The 13494-nt window shown below is 35.4% G+C and overlaps 1 protein-coding gene across 1 annotated transcript; it reads right to left on the reverse strand.

The window, feature by feature from the left end:
• Window positions 1–722: 722 nt before the first annotated feature.
• LOC109209233 (ABC transporter B family member 2-like) lies at window positions 723–10938 on the reverse strand. Its single transcript, XM_019372461.1, has 12 exons — window positions 10468–10938; window positions 10243–10297; window positions 9978–10153; window positions 7816–8016; window positions 6998–7257; window positions 5627–6167; window positions 4098–4477; window positions 3414–3853; window positions 2780–3021; window positions 2453–2700; window positions 1597–2009; window positions 723–1505 (listed from the first exon to the last, which is right to left on the reverse strand). Exons 1-12 carry the CDS (start codon window positions 10741–10743, stop codon window positions 955–957), a joined length of 3783 nt encoding a protein of 1260 aa, XP_019228006.1. The 5' UTR covers window positions 10744–10938; the 3' UTR covers window positions 723–954.
• Window positions 10939–13494: the final 2556 nt, after the last annotated feature.

The following is a 13494-nucleotide window of genomic DNA, read 5'->3' on the forward strand; positions in this document are numbered from 1 at the left end:
CTACACTAACGATGTTTATAACTTTTGGCGACAAAGATTTGCTTATTCAGATGCATCGTCATGATCCATGGATGTTGTGGTGGCTCCAGCGTCAACATGCTCCTCTTCCTTAGGCTGCTCCTCTGGTGTTCGGCTAGCTTTGATGTTGAACCAGCTTGAGGCTTATGAGTAGCTTCAACAGGAGGCTGCTCTGGTTCTTCAGCTGGCTTCGATGTTGAATCAGCCGGAGGCTTAAGCGGTGTATCAACAGGAGACTTCTCCGGTCCGGTGCTTTGGTTTTTCAGTTACCAGCCCTTATTATTGTTTTTAGGCTATGACTTGTATGGGTTCATTTTGTGGCTACCAAGTGATATAAGTTTGGCCCGAGTGGCTATAAATAAATTTAGCTCACTCGAAAATGTTAATCAGAATTTATTTGAAAAAAAAAAAAAACACAAACAACAAAAGAGAACGATGTGGTAATCTTTGCACTTCTGTAGTTTTACAATATTTTACAAGCAAGAAAAGCAGATTCATTTAACCCTATTTTCGAACCATAGGAGAATTTTCCTTAATAAGTGCAAGTAACTTTTGATTTTAATTAAATTTGTTTTTTCCCTTCCCAGACTCCAATAGGGGGATTATTGTAAATTTGTTTTTTTTTTCTTGTTAATCAGAAAGTGGTTAACCAATTATACACTTACGCCCTAAAGTTTTCAACATGATCCCCAACCTCAAACTAGTGAAATAAACATGGAGCCTTTAAGAACGGTAAAAATATTCCAGGGGAAGAACATTTAAAAAATAGTCTTAACACCTGAATACTAAGGATCACAATAGCCAAAGAAGCTGAGCCATATATTATTTAGGATAGATCAAACAGAAAATAATGCAACTATATTAAACATGATGTGGGAAAGAATTGTACACGTTGAGTTTCTGTATGAGAAAATATCTCCAAGTATGTTGGTTATGCTATTGCTGTAGATGTTGGTGTTGCTGTAAGTTGATTAGCTTATAGTAGGCTCCATCCTTGTTCTCTACCAGTGCAGAGTGAGTTCCTTGCTCCACTATTTTCCCATCTTGTAAAACAGATATCTGATCTGCATTTTTTATGGTGGATAATCGATGTGCCACAATGACGGTAGTCCTGTTTTTCATCAACCTGTCTAATGCTTGTTGAACTATACGCTCAGATTCCATGTCAAGAGCACTTGTAGCTTCATCTAACAGCAAGATTTCAGGGTTCTTTAGAACAGCTCGGGCAATGGCTACCCTTTGCTTCTGTCCGCCGGACAGTTGAACTCCTCGCTCCCCAACTTGAGTCGAGTAGCCATGGGGTAGTGCACTAATGAAATTATGTGCATTAGCAAGCTTAGCTGCTTGAATCACTTCTGCCTCAGATGCTCCCTCTTTTCCATAAAGGATGTTCTCATAGATTGATGTGGCAAAAAGTGCTGGTTCTTGTTGGACCAGGCTAATGTGCTTTCTTACAGACTTGAGCTTTAGCTTCTTGATGTCTTTCCCTGTGTAAATTCCCATCACCAATATGGTTAAGACAATCTTAGCTGAAAGTTGGAACGTTTCTAGTTCAAAACAATATAGGTATAAACTTACCATCAATGATCACTTTCCCTGATACTGGATCATAGAACCGTAAAATGAGCGAGAGTACTGAGCTTTTACCAGAACCACTCTGCCCTACTATCGCCATACTCTTTCCTGCATGCACTCTCATATTGAAGTCTTTGAAAATGTGAACATCGGGTCTTGCAGGATAGCAGAACTCAACATCCTTAAACTCAATTGAGCCCTCAACCCTAGTTACCTCCTCTCCAGTGTCACTTAATATTTCTGTCCTTCGATCAAGCACCTCAAATACTGATGCTACCATTTGGTTTCCTTTTATAAGATCTGGCGCCATTGCAAGGGTCTCTCCCATAGCCAGAGCGGTTACAATCAAAACCATAAACGATTTCATAACAGATTTGAAGCCGGCTATTTCCTTCCCCATCAAAACAGAACCATACCTATACAAAGTTTAGGAAGAATACATGTTAAACTATCGCGAGCTCATCTTCATAAGGTAGGGGTAAGGTCTGCGTACACATTACTCTCCCCAAACCCCACTAATGGGATTACACTGGGTTTATTATTGTTATTGTTGTACATGTTAAACTACTGCGAGCACAAGTGAAAACCATATTGGTACAAGGCCGTAAACTAAGTAATATAAACAACTGTTATAATGTATGGGACTGGCTATCTACTTCACTAAACTAGTACTTTTTTCTCTTCTAGATGGTTTGTAAATATGTGAAAGAAGGTGATAAATTTATCCAAGAGTCCCAAAATCGTTGCAGTATGTAATGGTGCAAGTATGCAAAGCACTTCACTCTGAACTACAAGCTGCATTCCCACCCAAAGAAAACCCCAACAATAATTAAGATAAGTAAAAACTTGAGCAACATACCATAAGGCAAGGGCGTAAGAGGAGAAGATGAAAAACTGAGAGACTCCATAAAAGATACCGGCAATCTGACCCCTGCTAAATGACCGCTTTGCAGGTTCAACAAGTTCACGAGCATAGAGATCAGTTACCTTCTCCTCAGCGCAGAATGCTGCAACAGTTCTGATGTTACTTACAGCCTCACCGGCAAACATATTTGCTCTAAGATAGGCTTTGGTCAAGTCACCACCAAAGCCTTGCATAAAGAGTTTCTGCAAGAATAACAATACCTATCAACAGAATGATATGAAAGATATAATGACACATGCTGATGAAGGGAAAAGATTGAACCTCACTGATGTGACCACTAACGATAAGTGGATACATAGCCATGACAATAAGGGTGAGCCTCCAATTCAAGATGAATGCAATGATGAAGGAAGTGACCACCAAACCTACATTCTGTAGGAGAATAGTAGAGCGATCAACCACTACAGTTCGCAATAGAGTAGCATCACTTTCCAATCGTGATGCAAGTGTAGAACTTGAGTTTTTCATCTCATCAAACCATCCTATCTCATTTCTTAGCATAGCTGCAACCAAATATAGAAAAATGTTAGGGACTTTTTATTTGAATAGAGGACAGACAAAAAGAAGGGCAGATACAAAGAAAGCAGATATCAACGCGAGGTTTCAACAAGTTGTAGCAAAGGTATGATTCAAATTTATATGAAATCATTAATCAAGACAAAATTCCTACATTTGAAAGTCATTTAAAGATATAAATAAGCAGCCTGTCGATTAAAGGAATGATACTAAAAAAACAGAGATGAGTGAATCATATTCTAAAATTAAATATGATGAATAATATCAACGCGATGAACCACAGTTTTACAACACGACAAACTTATGCAATTGCAGGTCTACATATTTACACGAAAAGCAACCTCTCATACAAGAAAAACATTGCTTATTATATGATTACCAGAGAACATCATTTCTCTCACGCGAAGGGTAAGACGCTCTCCTATGATTCCAAAGCAAGTATGTGCAATGGCGTGAACAACGACGGTTAATACTGCACCACCACAAAACAGGAAACAGATCCTCTTCACTTCATGGCGTGTTGTGTCCCAATCCATGTAGTAAGACACAAGGGCTTGTGACACCCCTAAGGCAAAGAGAGGCATCTGAGCTCCAGCAATAAATGCACAGATAGTTCCAATAACCCCATAATACCAGTCAGGACGAATCATGGAATACAATCTCCTCGCGGAAATATTTGGTGAGTAAACATCCTCTACACCATCAGCGCCAATACCGCTAACAGATTTTTCAGATCGAAAGCTAGCTCCACGACTACGTGTTGTTGTTCGGGATAACTCACAGGAATACCTTATGCTGCTTTCGCGTGAATACCTTATGCTGTAGAAAAAAGATCAAGCAAATTAACCATAAAAATAATTGAAAGATCAGGTCTCACAGCTTACAAGCAAGAACTACCACCTTTTATAATTTGTTTGAGCCTACATTAGCAGAAAATTTTCAAGTATCACCAGAACAGTAGCACTAGTCGTCAAAAGTACGACAATGTAATGCAACAATAAAGAGGATATCATGATATTTGGATATATTAGGAAGACAATGTATCAGCAGGTAAATCTTGTACCTAAGTGGTCGTCCCATGGTAGGCCCTTGAGAAGGATGGCGATGCAAAGAAGCTGCTTGTTGAAGTTGAACAAGTGATGCATAGGCACCATCTGGTTTCGAAATAAGCTCCTCATGACTTCCAGTTTCTACTATCTTGCCACTGTTTACAACAGCTATAATATCAGCATTTCTAATGGTAGAAAGGCGATGAGCAACAATTACAGTTGTTCTTCCCACCATCACACGATCAAGAGCATCTTGTACACTTTTTTCAGACTCAGCATCAAGTGCACTCGTAGCTTCATCTAATAGAAGAATTGATGGATTCTTCACTATAGCACGAGAAATTGCAATTCTTTGCTTCTGCCCCCCAGATAACTGAACCCCCCTTTCGCCAACCTGTAAATGACACAGCTTCAGATATCTATTATGTTTTATTAAAGATTACAGTCAGTCAGTCTTATGAGGCCTTTCTTGAATATTTCTGTGAAAAAAGTGAAGACAGAAAAACTCTAGTTGAATTTTTTTTTCCTTAAGTAGGAGTTTTGAGCTAAGAAAGTTTCTTAATCCTTGGGATTCTTAATTATGTCATAATCAATAAGAATATTCTGCACAATTTTTTTAAATATCCTTTTCGTTGACATATTTGATAGGAATATACAAAATATTTTCTATAATTCTCGACTTCCAAGACAAGCATTCCAACTCGAGACAGTGAAGTGACTTGAGTTTGTTCTTTTTAAGAAAGAAGGTGATACTAATAAATCAATAGAATAGCTAATAATTGCCTAAATAGTGCCTCCGAATACTGAACACTTAACGAAAAGAAAAGCAGCACCAGAATTCTTCTCCCAAAATGCCGCTGGTAATGCATTGTGAAAGAAAGTCCTTGTAACACGCAGGAAAAAGAATCTATTCTCAGCTATTGGAAAGAGGTATAGTGCCAGAAATCTCCAAAAGACCATTTAGCTTGTTTGTTGGCTGAGAGTAGCCGAAATAGTTACAAAGACAATACGAAGAAATCCAATTTTTAGAGGACGAACTCAATATCCAAACAATACTACCATGAATACAACAATGAAGGAAAAGACATTTTTGGAACAATAACCGGAAATTCAATCAACCTATACTTCTTGACCATAGGTGCAGTCAAAACACTCAAGTTAGTTGACCAAATCCAGTGCCGATCCCACACCCACATCCGAATTGTGTCGGATCGACATGGGTTTGGCAAGGATTTTGAAGGATCTGAGCAAGATAGACTCATATATCAAAACTCAAACCCTGATACAGTGAGAAGAAAGAAGAAAGTTTTGGGAAGTTTTGCGTGTAAAGACGCAGAAAGTTTTGCGAAGGTTTTGTGCTGTAGTTGCTATTTGCTATTAGACAGCCACACAAACACTGAAATTAGCTATGTGAGAACATTTAAGGCACAATCATAAGCAAGTACTTATTTAGTAATAAATAAAATAAAAAAATAGAAGCACCCATTTTATTCTCTTTGCTATAGTGTGACATCACCTAGTGCATGTAAAGGACAGAATGTACCTGAGTTTCGAACCTATCCGGGAGGTTGTTGATGAAAGTCATTGCTTCTGAAAGTTTGGCCGCACGTGCAATATCTTCTAGGCTAGCATCACCTTTTCCATAGAGAATGTTCTCTCTAATGGTTGTAGCGAAAAGGGCGGGTTCTTGATTTACCAGCCCTATTTGCTGTCTCATCCACTTCAAGTCCAGGTGCCTAATATCAGTTCCATCCAATAGTATATGTCCCGAGAGCGGTTCATAGAAGCGTTCAATCAAAGATATAACTGTACTTTTCCCTGATCCACTTCCTCCCACAAGAGCTACAATCTTCCCTGATGGAATATCAAGAGAGAGCTTCTCAAAGATTGCCACATCGGGACGAGATGGATAGCTAAAACATACATCTCTAAATTGGATGTGCCCATCTACTTTGCTCAGCTGCTGACCACTCTTGGAGCTGGTTTTACTGATAGTATCTCTTTCAATCATCTCAAAAATAGGATAGGCAGCTGACTTAGCCCTGAGGAATGCTGTAATATCTGGCGCTGCCTGCCCCAGTGACCTGAGAAGCAGTTAAAGCTTAATTGAAGCCATTATTCCTCATAAACACTACAAAAGCTGGGGCTAGCGGAGCACCTACTTTATGACTTTCCAAGTGGCATAGACACAAAAAGACCTCTATAAACTACGGAAGAAGTTTGACCAAGTATAGAAGTAACAAGTGACTAGATCAATAAGGATGAGACACCATGTCAGAGGCATCTGTTTTCTCACTGAGTTTTTGTTAGAGCATTGCCTATAAAGGGTAACCTTGCGAATTGCTCCAAATTTTGAAACGTCAAAATGGTAAATGCACGTATATCTATCCTGTAACCAATAGAGATATCTTGAACAAACAATCTTCTTTAAACACAAATCAGGTCATTGAGATCCTCACATTACAAGACAGCAAAACTATGCTGTTTCAATTCAGTGCAAATGGTTGAGCCTAACACAATAGCCTGCTTTATCAGCAAGCCACAACTAATCTGATATCTTCTGTTTAATACAGAAAAGTTTAGCTTGGGAGACGAAAAGTACACTTGGTGTTCTTCACATCCAACAACTATAAAACTTTGAAGCTATAGTACAAAGATCAACTTTATCAACATACAAGCATTATGAATTAACATTGCTTTAACACGACAGCTCAATCTATCAAGAATGTCTACACTGGCATGAAAGAGATTAGTCGTTATATATCATATGTAAGTAGTGATGAGATTCAGAGAAGCACAAGAAAAGAGGGGCACTAGTCTCTGTTAATAGTTGTAATAGTTTAGCTGTTTAAGATTATGTTGTGGAAGCATTTCGAAATTGAGTATGAAAAGGCATGAAAAGCAAAAAACTTACAGGCCAGCAATGACAACATTGAGCATGGTGGTGAAAGAATCTCCTCCATTTGCAATATTCTTGTGCACGATAATGCTAGTGAACCACACAAGCAATGACCAAGAAAGGAAAAGGACACAATGCAAGGTGCCCAAACCCATGCCCTTTGCCAATCCAGCTTTCTTTCCATACTTATAAGTGTTCAACAAGGCACCTTTATACGATTTAACGGCCTTCTCTTCTCCAGTAAATGCTTGCACTGTTCTAACATTAGCTACAACCTGATAATTGCAAACGATCACTAACAACAATCAGGGGGATTTAAAAAGTGGAATTGGGGTACTATTTATATGAGTACGAGTAAAGTATGATCATTTCTTAAATAAATTACTCTACCATAATTTATATGACACTCTTTTCATTTTGGAACCTCCAAAGGTTTGACACCACCAATTTCTGTTCAACTTTCAAAAATTCAAATTCATTGAATTATTCAAATTTTAAACTGTATGTGATATTTTCTCCATCTAGCTAACTCCTCAACCAGCTGAGAATTGCTTTTCTTGAGCCGATGGTCTATTGAGAACAATCCCTCTACCACCACAAGGTAGGAGTAACGTCAATGTACATACTATCCACCCCAGTATAAACTGTGGGAATCATTATTTTAATATTTTTCTTCCACAATCACTAATATATAATTTAAGTCAACTCTACCACCTTAAAACATATGTCCAGTCATATACCATCATAAATATAGGGCAGCTTGGAGTACATATTGACATTATCAGTTTGACATGCTAAGCAAAAGACTTTTGTCAGACAGTTGGAGCGCATACCTCTTCGGCAATTTCTCCAGCTTTAATATAGGATTTGCGAACTCGGGCGATGAGACCAGTAGCAATGTAGGCATAAATACCACCGGCGAGAGCGATCAAAGGCACAATTGAAAGAGTCACCAAGCTAATTTGCCACACCCTTATGAACCCAATTGTAAAACCAGCAAAGAAACGGCTGACATAGTGCATGAAATTCCCCACCTGCACCGCCCCTCATATCCACAATCCTCATTAAAATGCTTGTATTCACAGTTAATTTTCGCAATGATAAGTGCCCAATGCTCATCAATGAACTATACAACATTAAAGAAAACAAATTCGCTTTTCTTGTTTTGAGCAATTTGAGCACTATACAAACTCTTAACCAGATTTAGTTTTTTATTTACAATCTCCCCTGTCCAATATATTTTACTTTTTATCATGTCATACGTCTCAATCTTACCGTAAACAAAAGTTTGATATTTAAGTTGAGAAAAATAAAAAGACGACCCTAATATTTGCCAAATTTAAACTTTAATTCCATATTCCATATTTAGAGCCTCTTTGGCCAAGTTTGTACAAAGTCAAAAGTATTTTTTGGTAAAAAAAAAAAAAGAAAACAGCTTGTTTTGCCAAGACAGATAAGTGCTTTTGAGCACCACGAGAAGCAATTTATTAAATTTTTCAAGAAAAAAATAACTTTATCAAAATTTTATAGTTTTCAAATTATCCTCATTAATTTAATTTTTCTTTTCCTTTTTTGTTTCTACCATCATTTTTTATTTTTCTTATTGTTTTCATCATTTTTTATTCTTCTTTGAAATATTCTCTACTATAAATAGATCTCCTCTTTTATATAGGATTTATGGAATTCATTTTCAATTTATATTGAACGATGCATATTGATATGCTTGAATCATCATATAAACAATAAGTAATGTGATATTTCCAATATTATATTTTTGGATAATTATATTTATATTAATTAAAATCTTTAATATATTGTTTTTATTTTATATTTTACAAATTCCATTCTCTATAACAAATAATACTAGTTATAAATTGAATATTTACTGTCCTTTGTATAATTTGATACTCAAAAATATTTTAGAAAGATTGGCAAAACACAATTTGCTTATCAAATATTGCAAAAAGCACTACCAAAATAAATCGGCCAAACACAAATTACTATTCTCCAAAAGTGCTTTTTCGAAAAGTATATTTTTTAAACAAAAGTACTTCTCAAAATAAATAATTTTTGACGAATTACCAAACCACTTTTAGTTGGACAGGGAGGGCATTTTAGTTAAAAGTCATCCTACTTTAGTTTCAATTTATTATTTAATCATAGTAAATTAATATGATTTGATGAAAATAATAAATATGAATATTTTTCTTAGATATATAACCTTACGTAAAATAAGAAAATGGAAAAGACATAAACCCTCATATTATTTTCCTTTACCTTTTTTTCCCTAATATTCTTACCCTTTGACTTTAAGAAGAAAAATTTCTCAGAGTATATGGTATGGATTTCTAATAGAAAATATTGGAGTATGTAAATTAACTAACCATCGGTTCTGATTCAAATAGGGATCCATTTGTTTAATAAAAGTAAATGGTGCGGATACATCAATAGCATGTATGGGGAACTAATACTTAATATGACCAACATGAGTCACATGGAGTTCTTTTTCTATTACATTATTGTTCTTCGAGCATTGATGAGTATCACATTCAATTTGAGAAACATTCCGAAGTAGTAGTATTAAAACAAAAGAAGAATAAATTTTAATCACATTCTACTTGGAAATCCAGCTGGCCAACAGAGAAAATAACTCCAAAATTTAATATTGATTTATAAAAATAGAAACAAACTCAAGAACTAATAAATGCCACCAAATTGCATTTACTCTTTCTCCAGATCAGCTACAGGAGAGTTAAAGCCTTTCCCTACTTTTAAGACCTATATCCCAACTTTTCCTTCCATATAATGAATAACATGATGTAATCTGAAGCTCCCAACTACTAACCAACTATAGAAATTCTTATTTATTTATTTTCCCTTCTCTATAGTATTCTTTTTCATAAATTCCCAAAAAGGGATTTTTGAAAACATAGTTTAACAGTGAATGAGTCCAGAAAGAAAATATGAATTTGAAAATGATGGGAAATGGAAGTACCTTCTCAGAAATAGCATCTTGAACAATAATAATATCACTGGTAATTGCAGAAATTACTTGTCCAGTTGAAGCTTCAGTGTCAAAAAGACTTATATCTTGATTTAACATGGACTTCAAGTATGCCATTCTCATCTTTGCTGCTTGCCTTTCTCCACTGTGCATCCAACAAGCCACCTCTTTTTTTTACAAGAAAATATATAATTAGTAGGAGAAGAAGAATTTAGATGTCCTTATGTATGTAAAAGAAAACCAAAGTTGATCAAACCTATCCATGATGAAAATAGTACCACCACGCTTAGGTACACAAAATCCAATGCGTACTGCAAAACAACAATCCAAAAAGAAGATAATTAAGTTGCTCCAGAATAATGATAAATAAAAAAAAGGAAAACATAAACCATTAACTATTCGGATTTAAATTTTGAATACTTAAATAAATTATCTAGCATTTTCTTCATAGAAAATAGAGTAATGTTAAAATTATGCATACCTTGGCAACTTTGTGAGAAGTTTCAGCAGGAAAAAGATAAGCGAGACCAATAATATTTATCAACTTCCCAAAGAAAATGAAGAAAACAGGAACAGAAGCACCATGTACACAAGCACCAATGGATCCAAAAAACATCAACAAGTAGTCATAGACATCAGCAAAAGAAAACAGCTTCAACAATGAAACTTTTCCAGGCTTTTTGCTATCTTCTTCTTTCTGCTTCATCTTTGAAGAAACACCACCCTCCCCAGATACTTCATGACCTTGCTGCCTCATTTTTCTTCTAATTATAACAGTAGAGAAAAAAGGGGAAGAAAGATGAGGTAATAATTATTAGGCTGGTTAAGGTAATATAGAGAGATAGACAAGCCAAAGGAATGAGCATACACGGTAGTATGTTGCAAAAAATTCTACAACTACCACCACCATAGTTTCCGAAAAACTCAATCTCTATTCTATTATTTTTATAGACACTAATTTAATTTAACTTATATATATATATATACATTGACAGACTGACAGTCTAAACAATAAAGAATTTTTTATATTTGTTGTTTAACTTGTTGTTCTAGGTTATTTTTTAATTTATTACTTATTCTTCATGAATAATTATTTGTAATTACCTTTTAAATGACTTAATAGTATAAATATTATATTATGTATTGAAGTTAAACTCTAAGACTCCTTGGTATGTATATATAGCGGACTTGACATACAGTTGAATCTCTGTTACAAAAGTATAAAATGAAAAGAACTTAAATTATTGGGGCTTTTTTCTCAAGAATTTTGCCGCAGGAATTGAATTTCATCCACTCCCTCTATCTACTTATCTGGAAGCATTAAACACCACCTCTTGAAACTTAGTTGGCACAACAATAGAACGTAGTAGATACTTTAGGCTGGTTTACAAAATACTATAAGTTTCCGTAATAGCTAACCAAATGGTCATTTATACAGCTAAAAGTATACTGCGGAGAAAATTTTCCATAATTATATATCGTTCTGACAAATTAATCAATTTTATTTAGAAATATTTGACGTTTTAAAAAACAACAAGAACCATTTATTAAGTGCTTTTTTTTTTTTTACCACTTCACCTTTATGCTCCAATGACAAAGTGAAGCGTTTAAAAGAAAGATACATCTAAAAAATATTCTTATTGCTTACCCTAAAAAGTGGATAACAATTAAATATATAATGTGGTTTTATAAGGACACGTGATTATGAAGATTAATAATGGAAATTGACAATAAGATAATGCAAACCAGTGTTTGAATGGAATTCAGCCCTCGAGCTTGAGTACCCTCGAACTGATTGGTGCCAAGCTGATGAACAAGAATATGAGCTGAAGAGAAAGTGTTATATTGCTTTGATACGTGAGAACAATATCAGATTCCAAGTCCTTACAAATGATTGGAACTCCTCTTTATATAGTAGAGGAATTCTAATTATGGTATAACTCTAACTACAGAAAGAAAATCTCATTATTAGCTAATTAACTATCCTTGATTTGATCCGTTCCGAGATTCCCGCCATGATTTCGACCAGTCACGACTCTCTCGCCTTACTGTTATTATGCTACCTTCGATTTTGCTCGATGTCTGTCTCATTCGGTCTCAATCACTACTGGCCATGATCTTGACTGGTACCTCGAATCTCGAACTCGGTGCCTTGTCCTCGTGCCTCGGTCCGATCTATTACAGGATCGATCTTCGATCCTTCACACTGGTCTCGATAAATCAGTAAAATCGGATGGGCCCGATTTTAACCGTATACACTTACAATTAAGACTATTAAACATCTTTTAAGGGCATACAAAAACATCAAAAGATATGTGATATGATTAACATGATGTTCTATCATTTTATTACGCACAATTTTGCAAATTGTAACTATAGCACCGCTTATTCCAAGTTGGTAGAAATTAACAATCCTAAATAACTATATTCTTATAATTAAGACTATTAAATATCTTTTTAAAATGGTAAGCAAAAATTTTAAAAGACACATGATATGAGCAAGATGTTGTATCATTTTATTACGCACAATTTACAAACTAAAAACACGTTTATATGATTACAAGATGCTAGAAAAATTAACCATCCTAAATGGCTAAAACATTAAATATTGATTTAAAATTTGACAGTCGAAACGAGTGAAGTAAAATGGTACACTCTTGTTTACGGGAACTCAACATTTAAGAGGAAGTCAGCATATAGCCGCCGAGAGAGTTGATTAGTAATTTGGTGGTGCATGTGAAAACGCCGAAAGAATGATCAGAAGTGCCTAACGGAATGCGGTTGAGAGTTGGGGAAAGATTGGGAGTACGTATGTATGAGAAAAAACGTACGTATATGAGTTGAAGAGAGAGTTGGCAGTTGGCCCCTTGTTATAAATGGTTCAAGGAACAATTAGGTTTCCTTCATTTATTGCGCGCTTCCTTTATTATTACGTATTATTTTATTTTTAAAAAAGAAAAAGTCTTTGCTGGTATCATCCTAATCCTGATTTTCAACTGGCAATTGTCATATCGATGAGGAAATAATTAACCCAAGTAGCGGTGTTTCTTTGCTTTGGATACTTTATTTCATTTTTAAGACGTCAAAAAAATATTTTAAGAAATTACTTGCTGTCACAAGCGGCAGAGTCAAAAATTTACTTTTGAAACATCTTTACCGCTACACTAAAAAATTATTTTTTTTTCATGTTAGGGGGACTAATCAACAATTTGCATATAACTAACTAATTCAGTTTTACCCTATTTGCACATTATAATTTTTTGACAAAGGGGTTAAACCTCCTTCCTTCTACTTAGTTTCGCCACTGCCTACAGTTACGGGGGGGGGGGGGGGGTTTCTCGCCCAGCGGCCCCAAATAATTACAGATGATAGCCCAAATATACAAATCATATATGCTGATTATGTATATATATGATTTGTATATTTGGGCTATCATCTGTAATTATTTGGGGCCGCTGGGCGGGAAAAGAAAACCCGCCAAATATCTTACTAGATATTTTTAATATCT

The sequence above is a fragment of the Nicotiana attenuata genome, unplaced genomic scaffold, assembly GCF_001879085.1.
Source record: "Nicotiana attenuata strain UT unplaced genomic scaffold, NIATTr2, whole genome shotgun sequence".
NCBI classification, from domain to species: domain Eukaryota; kingdom Viridiplantae; phylum Streptophyta; class Magnoliopsida; order Solanales; family Solanaceae; genus Nicotiana; species Nicotiana attenuata.